The following is a 12,881-nucleotide window of genomic DNA, read 5'->3' as shown; positions in this document are numbered from 1 at the left end:
TCGTGATGTAGAAAAGCGCCACCGTCACAAAGTGGGCATGGGACGGCTCGGCAGTGCATGTATTGTGGCTGTGGCTCGCTCGGTGGTGGAAAATACTGTCAACCAGTCGCTTCTAGTGCCATCTATGAAATGCTGCATCTTGTGTTGCCATGGTGCAGGGCTTTCTGATGGGTCATTTGAACACCTGATTGATCACAGATTGGGTGGACGACTTTAAGTTTATCATCCTCTCTGTTTTCCCGAAACGGTTTATCCCTCGGGTAATACGCATGCTAATATGCACGACACCAACACCGGAGGTGTAAGTTGTTCAGTTTTTTAAATGTATGTATTTATTTATGTATTTATTTATTTGCAGTATGTATGTACGTGTGTATCTATATATGCATTCATGTATTTATTTATTTATTTATTTATTTATTTATTTATTTATTTATTTATTTGCAGTATGTATGCACGTGTGTATGTATGTATGTATGCATTCATTTATTTAAGTATTTATTCATTCATTTGTTTTAATTCATCCATCCATCACTTATTTATTTATTTATGTATGTATGTATTTATTTATTTGTTTATGCACTTATGTATGCGCATGTATGCATGTATGTATTCATTTATTTAAGTATTTATTCATTCATTTAGTTGTTTATTAATTCATCCATCCATCAATTTATTTATTATTTGTTTGGTTCTTTATTTAAGTACTGTATGTATGTGTGTATGTATGTATGTATGTATGTATGTATGTATGTATGTATGTATGTATGTATGTATGTATGTATGCATTTATTTAGTTATTTATTCGTTCATTTGTTCATTTATTTGTTTATTAATTCATCCATCAATGTATGTATATATTTATTTATCCATTCATGTATTTGTTTATTAATTCGTCCATCCATCAATTTATCTATTTCTTTTATTTTTTTTTATTTATTCATTTGTTTATGTATGTATTTATTTATTTCGGTGCAGCATGTGCATGTATTCATGTATTTGTTTATTAATTCGTCCATCCATCAATTTATTTATGTATATTTTTTTTACTCATTTGTTTATGTATTTATTTATTTATGTACAGTATGCATGCATGTGTGTATGAATGTATGCATTTATTTATTTATTTATTTATTTATTTGTTTATTATGTGTGTATTTATTTATTTTGTTATTTATTTATTTTTACACAAAGGAGTTTCTTGGTCACATAATAGATCAAAGTACTGAAGAGAAAAAGGTATGTGGATGTTAACGGCAACATGCCATACTCATACCCGCCACTCAGGCCCAATTTATAAGGTGCCAAAGCAGCCCCCCTACCACCATGCTACCATCCCCCAAAATACATTGGGATTGACATGTGACATTGAAAAATGTCAATCGGAACTTACTTGATATTGTGGAATTGTTTTGCAAAGGTTTGCAAATCTAACTCCGCCCCCCCCTAAAAAAAAATCAACTACCTAAATGGGCCCCCATCACGCATGTCAAATTTTGGCCACTCTCATCTTACCAGCCACAAAATACTTTTGAACCAACGAAGAACACAATTATTTAATTCAAAATCATTTTCTGTCTCAGCGGGTTGCACATGATCACTAAAAGTACTTACCGTGTTGCGTTTTTACACCAAAAAAAAAAGAAATTTACTCTTATTCTGATAAGGGATAGATCTCAAGATTTTACTATAGCCCGCACATGCTTAGCTTCGCACTTTCCTGCCTCAACGGGTTGCAAGTAATAATTCTAACTGAAAAAAAGTGAATGTATTACATTCTAGGACCACATATTATAACTCATACTTTTTATACTAATATTATATATATAATTTTTGTATAGTATTAGTAAATACTATAATAATATATAATTTTATACGTTAATTTGTTAACCATGCGGGGAAAACTCCCAAGACCTCATTATTTAATGATATTATCATGCTAAGCTAACACAGTAGAAACCTGTCGCTCATTTAGCTGAAAATGAAATGCTCCGTTTGAGGCATTGAGACTTCGTAAATGAGCTGACGTTGATTATGTTGTGGGTCATTTTTACCTTTGTGTAAAAATCCACACAAAACAGTCAAATAATATGTAACATCAGCAGCTATCTAGCTAGCTCGTTTTTAACTATCTGGGTAGCTAGCTAGCTAGCTATTATTGATAGCTGACATTGATGATGTGATGGGTCATTTTTACCTGAGCTTTGAGCTATCTGACTAGCTAGTTGGCTGTCTATTAGCTATCTATTTGCTACTCAAATGGCAAGAGAGCTAGCTGGCTAGCTAATGGATAGTTCATGGCTAGCGAGCTGGCTGGCCGAATGGCTAATAGATGGCTAGCTAGCTAGCTTTCTATATATTTGAGTTATTCCGGGTTGAGTGAACGGTGGCGCGTGTATGCCGCTGCTCACCCACAGAAAAACGTATTCTGTGACCTTGAGAGTTTTGAAAGGCGCTTAGAAATGAAGTATATTATTATTATTATTATTATTATTATTATTATTATTATTATTCTTTGGGCGTCTCCACTCGCACAGGGCTTCCAAGTGTCCATTGTGGTCCCCATGGCAACAGCCGATGCGATACATTTTTTCCTGTTGTTGTCGTCATGCACGCGAGGTTTACGTCACAGCATTGCAGTCTCCGTTCAGTCTGCTTCGTTTCCGCCCCCCCCCCCCCATTTTATGTTCTGGACTTTTGAGGAAGACGTATGAAATGACCATTGATCATTTTTAGGTGGCCGGAAGTCAAACGCTGAAGACGTCGGGAAAGCCGGTGAAGGTTGCGGAGAGTGATGTGGACGTGAGTAGAATTCACAAATTCAATTTCAGGTTACATTCCAATGAGTTCAAATTTACATTACAGTCATGTGGCTTTTAAAGGACAACCGACACCTCCGGACAAGTTGTGTCCATAATTTGTAAAATCACTTCAAATGACTTCTACTGAGCGTATTTTACAAATATTCCACGACATATAGCTATATTTTACGTTTTAAGACTTGCGCTGAATATTCAGGAAGTCTTGTTTTCGAGTTGATGACGATCCCCATGTGACGTCACGTTTGGACCGCCCCTGACCGAGAAAGCGACACACAATGCATTTTGGGTACTTTGTTTGGTCTGAAAACGTGTTGATCCGTGTTGATGTCGAAATTAGAAGGAAAACACATAAATAACGCAATGGTGAATCGTTGTGTGTTTCACCAAGACTACTATTTGATACTAGTTGACACAAATTCCCAGCAGACAAATCAGCCCATATCCAACAGAGCTTGAGCGCCATCTTGTGCATTTTCTGGGACGCTACATTTGAGTATTGACGGCTCGAATAGATCCGGAAGGTCTTCTTTGATCGATTGCAAACATATATGCTTTCCTCTTCAGATCTATTTGAATCATATTCATAACTGGATGGGTGACAAGAAAGTACCTTCTCCGAATCTGAAGCCATTGTTTTGATTCTAGAGCAAGACAAGACGTCCTGGCATGACGTCACGAACAAGGGGGCGGGGCCTTCTGAAACTCGCAATTTCCGGGGTCATTTTGAAGTAGTTATGGGACACTTTAACTCATTTTTATCGGTGTTTTGCATTTCACTAAAAATATCATACTGCGTGTTTTTGGGTATTTTAGATGCTATAAAACGTTTTTCTGATGTCAGTTAGGAAACAAAAAAAAATGGTGTCGGTTGTCCTTTAAACGATGCCAGGCAAAACCAGCTTTTTCGACTTGGTGGCAAAAGTAAGATCGTGTGTCAATCAATTATGGCTCTTCAGGGTGCTCAGATATTAAATCAAACAATCTTTACCGCCCTCTGCAGGTGAAACTGAGTCGGCTATGTGAGCAAGATAAAATCCTGAAGGACTTGGAAGTGCGGATCAGCTCATTGAAAAAGGATAAGGTGAAAAACATGTGTTGTCACGTAGCTGTCGTACCAACAAATAAATATAAATGACACTGCGCAATCTTCAGGACAAGCTGGAGAGCGTCCTGGACGTGTCCCACGAGCAAATGGAGCTCTTCCACGAGCAGCCTGCCCACGCGCACAAAATCGCTTATCAGCAGAGACTTCTTCAGGAGGACCTGGTCTCCATCAGGGCCCAGATATCCCGACTATCCACGGTACAAATACATACTTGATGGGTTTTTGTTTCTGACAATTTTGACAGTCCTTTTCAATATGTTTACAAATTCATTGTATGTCTTTAAAATTAGATTTTTAAATACCGTCTTTTCCGGTGTATAAGGCACACCCAAAAGCCTTCATTTTCAGATAGATAGATAGATAGATAGATAGATAGATAGATAGATAGATAGATACAATAATTTTATATATTTATATATCATTTTATATTACTGTATTTTATTATATATATATATATATATATATATCTATATATATATATATATATATATATATATATATATATATATATATATATATATATATTTACACACACACACACACATATATATATATATATATATATATATATATATATATATATATATATATATATATATATATATATATATATATATATATATATATAAGATCGTGTGTCAATCAATTATGGCTCTTCAGGGTGCTCAGATATTAAATCAAACAATCTTTACCGCCCTCTGCAGGTGAAACTGAGTCGGCTATGTGAACAAGATAAAATCCTGATATATATATATATATATATATATATATATATATATATATATATATATATATATGTGTGTGTGTGTGTGTGTGTGTGTGTGTGTGTGTGTGTGTGTGTGTGTAAATATATATATGTGTGTGTATATATATATATATATATATATATATATATATATATATATATATATATATAAATTAAGATTAACGTTAAAAAAAAATATATATATATATAGTTATGTGTGTGTATATATATATATATATATATATATATATATATATATATATATATATATATATATATATATATATATATATATAATATAAAATATATATATATATATATATATATATATCTTTTTTTTTAACGTTAACCTTAAAAAAAAATGTCAATAAGAATTCTTTAAAAAAATTGAAACATCCTGTAACTACACTTTGTTTACATTTCAATTTTTAGTGGTTCTTTTGACTATTGATTTTAAAATCATTTCATGTCATTCACATAAAATGGAATCTTTTTACATCTTTTTAATAGTCGTCTTCAATTCATTTTCCAAGCTTGCCCGTATCAACCTCGTTTTTAGAAACCCAAAGAATGACTTTGTTTTCGTTTCCGTGATATGCCGCAGGAAATGACGCAAGCCTGGGATGAGTATGGCTGGCTGGAGGATTCGGTGGAGCAGCTGAGAGCGGCGTTGCAGTCCCGTATGAACCACAGCGCCACTCTACAGGTGAGGACCGGTACTGCACCAGGACAGGAATGAATTAAAATTACACTGGTCAACTCTGGTGTTACGTGTGCAACAATGTAGCAAGAAAAGAGCGAGATGAAGCGCGAGCTGCGGAGGATCGAAGATGTGATGGCGGGACTGAGTGGCAGCAAAGCCAACTACAAAGTAGCCATCGCTTCTGTGCAGAACCCAGGTTGGTTTTCCAATAAAATGCATTTTTTATTTTATAATTATTTTTTTAGGAGGAAACAGGAGTTAATTTAATACTATCAACAATACTCAGCTGACCAAACAGGCTGCTGAAGATTTTTAAATCAATTTTGTATTTCTTTTTACATTTTTTTTTACTGTTCCCTCCCATATAACACTGGTCTTACATTACTTTTCTTTTTGTTTGGTTTTATTATAAACATATTTGGGATATTTATTTGTTGTTTATATGTCGTTTGTTTGTTTATTTGGGATATTTAGCATATTTTAAATGTCTAAAAAATGCATATATAAAAAAATTATCTTTGGAAAATTCCCTTTAAATGATTTCCATTTAAAAAATGTGACTTTTAAATTCTTTGCAACTTTTTATTAAAGGACAACCGATGTCTGCGGACAAGTTGTGTCCATAATTTTTAAAATCACTTCAAATGACTTCTACTGAGCGTATTTTACAAAGATTCCACCGCATATAGCTATATTTTACGTTTTAAGACTCGCGCTGAATATTCAGGAAGTCTTGTTTTTGAGTTGGTGACGACTCCGTACGTGACGTCACTAAAGGACCGCCCTTAACCGTAAAAAAGACGCATTGTAGCGGTCCTTCTATCACGTCAATGTATTTTGCTGTACTTGTTTGGTCTGGGGACTTCGTGTTGCACCCAAAAGCCGCCAGAAGGCCAGAAGAGTGCGTCCAAGCTCCATATAAGGAATCTATCAGCCTGTGGAAACGGAGGTGGCCACAGGAGGTTGCCATTTTGTGCCTCTTTATTTGGTTGAGAGATTTTCCCCCAATGTTGCCTCAAAATGGCCACAAATAAATTCTTTAATCGATTGCAAAGATGTGTGCTTTCCTCTTCAGAACTATTTGAATCATATTCATAACTGGATGTGTAACAAGAAAGCATATTCTACGAATCTGAAGTCATTGTTTTGATTCACGAGCAATGCCAGACGTCTTGGCGTGATGTCACGAACAAAGGGGGCGGGACTTTCTGAAAATGGCCAATTCGCAGCTCAATTTTTTTGCAAATTTTGGACACTTTAAGTCATTTTTATTGGTGTTTTGCATTTGAATAAAAATATCATACTGCGTATTTTGGGTATTTCAGATGCTATAAAACGTTTTTCTGATGTCAGTTAAAAAACAAAAAAGTGACGTCGGTTGTCCTAAATACATGTAATTCCTTTGACATTCCTTGTTGAACTTCCTAACAGAGAGGAAGTTAGTGCCTTCCGTGTCAGAGCCCAGCGTGCCTTCTTCGAGTGCTGACATCAACCCTCCACCCCGAAGTTCAGTTCCGAGCGTCTTTTCGCAAACTCTGCCTCCCAACTTTGTGCCAAAATGGGTAAGTCAAACTCTGCCACGTCGGGTATGAGAAGTTCGCGGCATTAACTCATTCACTGTGCAACAATGTCTACTCCAGTGCCAGGGTTTTTGTCATTGTCACTTTTCAGTACCCACAGAATATTGAGTTTTAGGACTACATAGACATTCCATATAGCGTTAGAAACCTTAGTCTATCTTCTTTCATCAGAAAAAAAGATTTAATTCCTAAATTATGTGGGTCTGGAGTTATATGGGCTTGAAATGAGGGTGGCTGTCCAAAATACAATGCTATACATACATTTGATTGGATTGGATGTACCTTTATTCGTCTCGCAGTGGAGAAATTTACATTTCACAACAGCAAAGTTATGAAAGGAAGAGGAAAGGAAAGGAAGAAGTAGAAAAACAAAATACAAGAGCTGTTGCAAAGGCAACCTCTCTCAGTCAAAAAAAAAATAATAACAATATGACAACACAGTCATTCATTCTTCAGCACTTGCTGTACCTTCTTTGTGACATGAAGCAGTTCTAGATGAAAGTGGAGAAGATCAAAGCATCCTTTGCAGCAGTGGATCAGGGACGTCATGGTGGAATGTGCACGTCTACTACAAGCTAAATGTTGAAAGCAAACACGCAGTTGTAGCATCCATTGACGAAAAGAGATTGTCTCACATCTCCTGTCCCACATAAATCCGCTTCAATTCCAAGCTGCAACAGTTCCACATATGCATATTGGTTTATATAGCACTTTAACAACAGCTGACGCTGGAACAAAGCACTAACGTGGAAAAAAGGGAAATGCTGCCAATTTGTGTAAGGGAAAAAACATTGCCAGAGGTCTGGCCAGCGCTTGAAAAGAAGCATATTTGAAGTTTCAAAAATTCAATTCGATTCTTGTGTGATTTCAACTATTCTTATTCCTTCGATGTATGTACTCGAAGGCAGAGGATGACGCACCACCACGACCGCCGCTCCCTCGCCAGTACGACTATGAGGAGACGCCGCCCGCCGTGCCGCCCCTGCCCAAGGAGGCGTCGGCGGTCATTCGCCACATGTCGGTGCGTGGCCTCAAACGCCAATCAGACGAGAGGAAAAGGGACAGGGAGGGCGGATATAATGCTCTCAATGGCGACTGTAAGGTATGATCATAATCATTTTCCTTCTTTCTTTTATGTATTTCCCAAATTGACAAATGTTAGGGAGAGAAAAAATAAAATAAAAAATAAAAAATGCTGGGGCAAAAATCTGCCAGTAAAAATTTGACCATTTTGAATGAATTTAATTTGCTGGAAAAAAAATTGACAAAATAAGTTCTTCCATTTACATTGTTTTCTTGCTCAGCAGTGTTGTGCCACTCTTGAATTGTCATTTTTATGCCATTCATTGAGAGCCTTTTGCGCAGAAAAGAAACATGGTTAGTTTGCTTCAAAATCTTTTCTTGTGACATGGCAATATTGAATCTTTTATACATGCATTGTGAAATGTATTATCAAAACTGAAATTTATGCTCATACCATTTTTGCGGTACATCTAGTTGTGAAAAGTCTTAGTATCGTAAAGCCTTAGAGCACAACCGACGTCACTTTTTTGTTTCCGAACTGTCATCGGAAAAACGTTTTATAGCATCTAAAATACCCAAAACACGCACTATGATATTTTTATTCAACGCAGTATGATATTTTTATTCAAATGCAAAACACCCATAAAAATGACTTAAAGTGTCCGAAATCTGCAAAAAAATTGAGCTGCGAATTGGGCATTTTCAGAAAGTCCCGCCCCCAGTTCGTGACGTCACGCCAATACGTCTTGCATTGCTGGAGAATAAAAACAATGGCTTCAGATTCGGAGAATATGCTTTCTCGTTACTCATCCAGTTATGAATGTGATTCAAATAGTTCTGAAGAGGAAAGCATACATGTTTGCAATCGCTTAAAGAATTTATTCCGTGCCATTTTGAGGCAACATTGGGGGGAAATGTCTCACCCAAAAAGAGGCAGAAAATGGCCGCCGACCTCCTGTGAGGAATGAATCAGCCCATTTCCACAGGGTGATAAATTCCTTACATGGAGCTTGGACGCCCTGTTCTGGCTCTTTCTGGTGCAACACGAGGTTTTCAGACCAAACAAGCATTGACGTGATGGAAGGACTGCTACAATGTGTCCTTTTTTTTGGTCAGGGGTGTTCCTTCAGTGACGTCACGTAAGGACTCGTCACCAACTCAAAAACAAGACTTCCAAAATATTCAGCGCGAGTCTTAAAACGTAAAATATAGCAATATGCGGTGGAATCTTTGTAAAATACGCTCAGTCGAAGTCATTTGAAGTGATTTTACAAATGATGGACGCAACTTGTCCGCAGGTGTCGGTTGTCCTTTAAAAAGTCCCACAATAGGGAAATTTGGTCCTATGTGGTCCCCTCAATCAAGAAATGTTGACATAATGACCGCATCCATGCACATTTCATTCCACATTACACTTCAAAGTCCAACTTTCACCTTGTATGTCCAACAATTGATTCCCCAGCATTTTCGCCTAATGTCATCTTTTCATTTTGACTTGTCATCTCTACAAATGTTTTTTTTTTTTGTGCTTGCAGACTGACATGCGTTCTTTCCTGAGTGAACCCGAGCTGCTGGCCATAACTCACCACGATAATGATACGGATTATCAATATATTGACCACAAAGGTATAATAATGTCACACTAGCATATGTGCTGGCAACCTGGTCAATGTGGCTGTTATATTCCGTTTGTTTTGATCACGTGCAACCGTAGCAGGTTTGTCGGGCACATCGTGGCAGAACCAGTCGAGTGCCCTATCGTCCTTTGTCACGCTGAGGAGATTTCCCAACACCGCCTTAGATAGGGTAAGTTGTGATGTCTACTAAACCATGCAGTATACGCCTGTATGCTATGGATAACTGAAATGCAATTTTAACTCATTCACTGCCAGACGATATGCAAAAAATGTGTCCACTCCAGTGCCAGGGTTTTTCACTCAAATTGCAGGACCCTTAGAATATTGAATTTTAGGACTACATAAACATTCAATTCAACGTAAGAAACCTTAGACTCTTCTTTCATCCGAAAAAAAAAAAGGGTTAATTCCTAAGTTTTATGGGTCTGGAGTTATCTGAGCTTGAAATGAGGGCGGCCATACAAAATACAATACGATATATACATATTGGTTTATATAGCGCTTTAACAGCAGCCAAAGCTGGAACACAGCACTAACATGGAAAAGGGGAAATTCTGCCCCATTGTGGAAGGGAAAAACATTGCCAGAGGTCTGACCAGCACTTTATCGACACCCAAGCATGAAAAAAAAACAACAACAACAACAAAATTCTAACAAATTCAGGAATGGCGGTCCACGTCATGCTTTTCCAATTCCCGAATAAATGGTGTTTTGGGCAGCCGCCCTCATTTCAAGCTCATATAACTCCAAACCCATATAATTTAGGAATTAACTCTTTTTAAAAAATAATAATAAAGATCCATTTCATTTATAAACGCCTTTCAAAACTCTCAAGGTCACTTTACAGTCACAGGATACGTTTTTCTGCAGGTGAGCAGCGGCAGCCACACGCGCCAGCGTTCACTCAACCCAGAAATAACTCAAAATAGAATAGTAAGACAAATAGATAGAAAACTAGCGAGCGAGCCAACAGATAGCTAAGAGCTACATAGCTAGCCAGCAGGCCAGATAGCTATTAACTCTTTTTTTCTGATGATAGAAGATAATCTACTGTGATAGAAATGTATGATGACATTGAAACTTTTCACTGTTTTTCGTCAATGAAATAGTGTGCCACCGTCAAGTGACTATGCAATAATAATAATAATAATAATAATAATAATAATAATAATCATCATCATCATCATCGTCATAAAGATAATCATAATAATAACAACAATAATACAGTGATACCTTGGTTTACGAACTTAATTGGTTCCCAGAAAGTGTGTGTAAGGCAAAAAGTGTGTATTCCAAACATTAATTTCCCATAGGAAACCATTAAAATGAGAATAATCCGTTTCCAGGTCCCCATAAAACATAATTTTCAACTAAATACGCCTTAAAACTACACACAATATACTTTATTTTTTGTATACTAAATGTGCTATGGTATTGTAATTAAAGAAATAAACTGTACTGTATAATAAAGTCATTTTATTTACCTTTGTGATGGTCGTTGATGGCTTGTGTCTCAAGGAGCTCTGGGTTGTACATCTTAGAAGTTGTGATATTGCAACAGCAACAGATGCGGACAGACACACTAGAAACTTCATTAATAGCTGGTTCCCTTGCTTGTATGTCCTCTTCAAATTGTACAGATGGCTTGTGCGGGTTATTTGTGGAGCCTGATTGATGGGATATTTTAACCTTGCAGTCTACACTCTGCATTTGAACTATCAAAAACGTTGAAACGAGTCCAAATTTCACTGTGTTTTCTATCCATTTTCTCACCATTTCACTTTTGTTTGTTTTTTTCACTTTTGTTTTTTGTTTCAAGCTCTGTCATCTCCCTTTCGTGTGTGTGTGTGTGTGTGTTTCTGTAACCCCTCCCCCCGCTCACTACTGCGTGTGTCCCCTCCCTCCTCTACTACGGATCTTGACCAATCACGTGCGGCTTTAACCGAAGACTGGGTGCGGGGAATAGAGGAAAAAAAAACTGCTGCCATTTCTGGAGCTCCAAGAACCGGCTCGTTTGCGAACGACACATCACTCATTGTGGCGCTCCGTGTGTTTCCCGAAAAATAGTTTGTATGCCAAGATTATATTCTCGCGAATTAAGGCGAAAAGTTCATTAACTAAAGCGTTCGTAAGTGCTCTAAATAAATGCACATTCATGGTTCTGCAATTTTTTCCCCCCAAGAATTAAACCCAATTTGTTGTTGTTTTTTGTGTTTGCGGAGGGTTCAAAATAGAAAGTACAAAACTGTAACTAAAAAAATGCACATTGTCATCCTCATTATGCATATTTCCCCGCAGGAGCGACCTAAGAGTGCCTTGGAGTGTTTATCCTCCGAGTACCTGATCGGCGCCGCGCCTCCTCCCCAACGCGGTGGCCGAATGAGCGCCGAGGAGCAACTGGAGCGCATGAAACGCCACCAGAGGGCGCTGGTGCGCGAGCGCAAACGGAACCTCAGCCAGGGCGAGCGCTCGAACGCCCCTCCGTTCGCCTCCGTACGTTACCTCCACCCCACGACGGCCTCGACCGCTGCGCTTTCCCACAGAAGCCAGCCGCATAGTAACCTAGCAGGGATGCTAACGCGCTAAGCCGCATAAGCTAACAGGCTAGCGGCTAGCTTAATTAACGCTTTAAAGAACAACAAAAATGGAACGCCTTGTTCGACTGGATGGACGCTGAATGTGAACGAGAAAGAAGCAAAGGCGTTTATTTATCTACTGAGGGATATTTTCAGTATATAGCTGTACAGTATAAATGAATCTATTTTGTAGAAATATGGGATGTAGATTTAGATCATCTAGCGCCATAGCAACTATGTTTTCAGGTCAGACAGGAAATGATACTGGCTAAAGATTGTCCCCTACCCCGCATTATTTTCATCAAAATCTAAGTGCCTTGTTTTTCATTATCCGTTTTTGCCTTAGTCCTGAATAATAATAATAATAATAATAATAATAATAATAATAATAATAATAATTTCCAGTTTCAGCTGTTGTTCAAGCACTATATAAACCAATATGTATTGCATTGTGTTTTGGAGAACCACCCTCATTTCAAGCTCATATAACTCCAGATCCAAATAATTTAGGAATTAACTCTCTTTTTCCTATGAAAAAAAGAGAATCTAAAATTTCTTACGCTGCATTGAAAGTGTACGTAGTCCTAAAACTCAATAATCTAAACGTCCTGGGATTTGAGTGACAATGACAAAAACCCTGGCACTGGAATGGACACATTTTTTGGCACATCGTCTGGCAGTGAATGAGTT

General features: G+C 37.4%; 1 protein-coding gene across 6 annotated transcripts in view; it reads left to right on the top strand.

The window, feature by feature from the left end:
- LOC148897612 (pleckstrin homology domain-containing family A member 7-like) overlaps nucleotides 1-12,881 on the top strand; it is a 103,513-nt gene that overhangs the window by 85,370 nt on the left and 5,262 nt on the right. For 5 of the 6 annotated variants that reach the window (XM_088995918.1, XM_088995915.1, XM_088995919.1 and 2 more), the window contains 10 exons: nucleotides 2,737-2,802; nucleotides 3,823-3,903; nucleotides 3,975-4,124; nucleotides 5,277-5,378; nucleotides 5,460-5,571; nucleotides 6,807-6,937; nucleotides 7,860-8,057; nucleotides 9,514-9,604; nucleotides 9,693-9,784; nucleotides 11,914-12,108. In XM_088995918.1, coding sequence (XP_088852044.1) covers nucleotides 2,737-2,802; nucleotides 3,823-3,903; nucleotides 3,975-4,124; nucleotides 5,277-5,378; nucleotides 5,460-5,571; nucleotides 6,807-6,937; nucleotides 7,860-8,057; nucleotides 9,514-9,604; nucleotides 9,693-9,784; nucleotides 11,914-12,108 — 1,218 coding nt within the window. The remainder of the gene's footprint in view (nucleotides 1-2,736; nucleotides 2,803-3,822; nucleotides 3,904-3,974; nucleotides 4,125-5,276; nucleotides 5,379-5,459; nucleotides 5,572-6,806; nucleotides 6,938-7,859; nucleotides 8,058-9,513; nucleotides 9,605-9,692; nucleotides 9,785-11,913; nucleotides 12,109-12,881) is intronic. The other variant, XM_088995916.1, reaches the window with a different exon arrangement.

Source organism: Hippocampus bargibanti, linkage group LG05, assembly GCF_051943395.1.
Source record: "Hippocampus bargibanti isolate YZ-2025 linkage group LG05, ASM5194339v1, whole genome shotgun sequence".
NCBI classification, from domain to species: Eukaryota; Metazoa; Chordata; class Actinopteri; order Syngnathiformes; family Syngnathidae; genus Hippocampus; species Hippocampus bargibanti.
The sequence above is the reverse complement of the archived record's forward strand: the minus strand, read 5'-3'. Positions and strand labels throughout refer to the sequence as shown.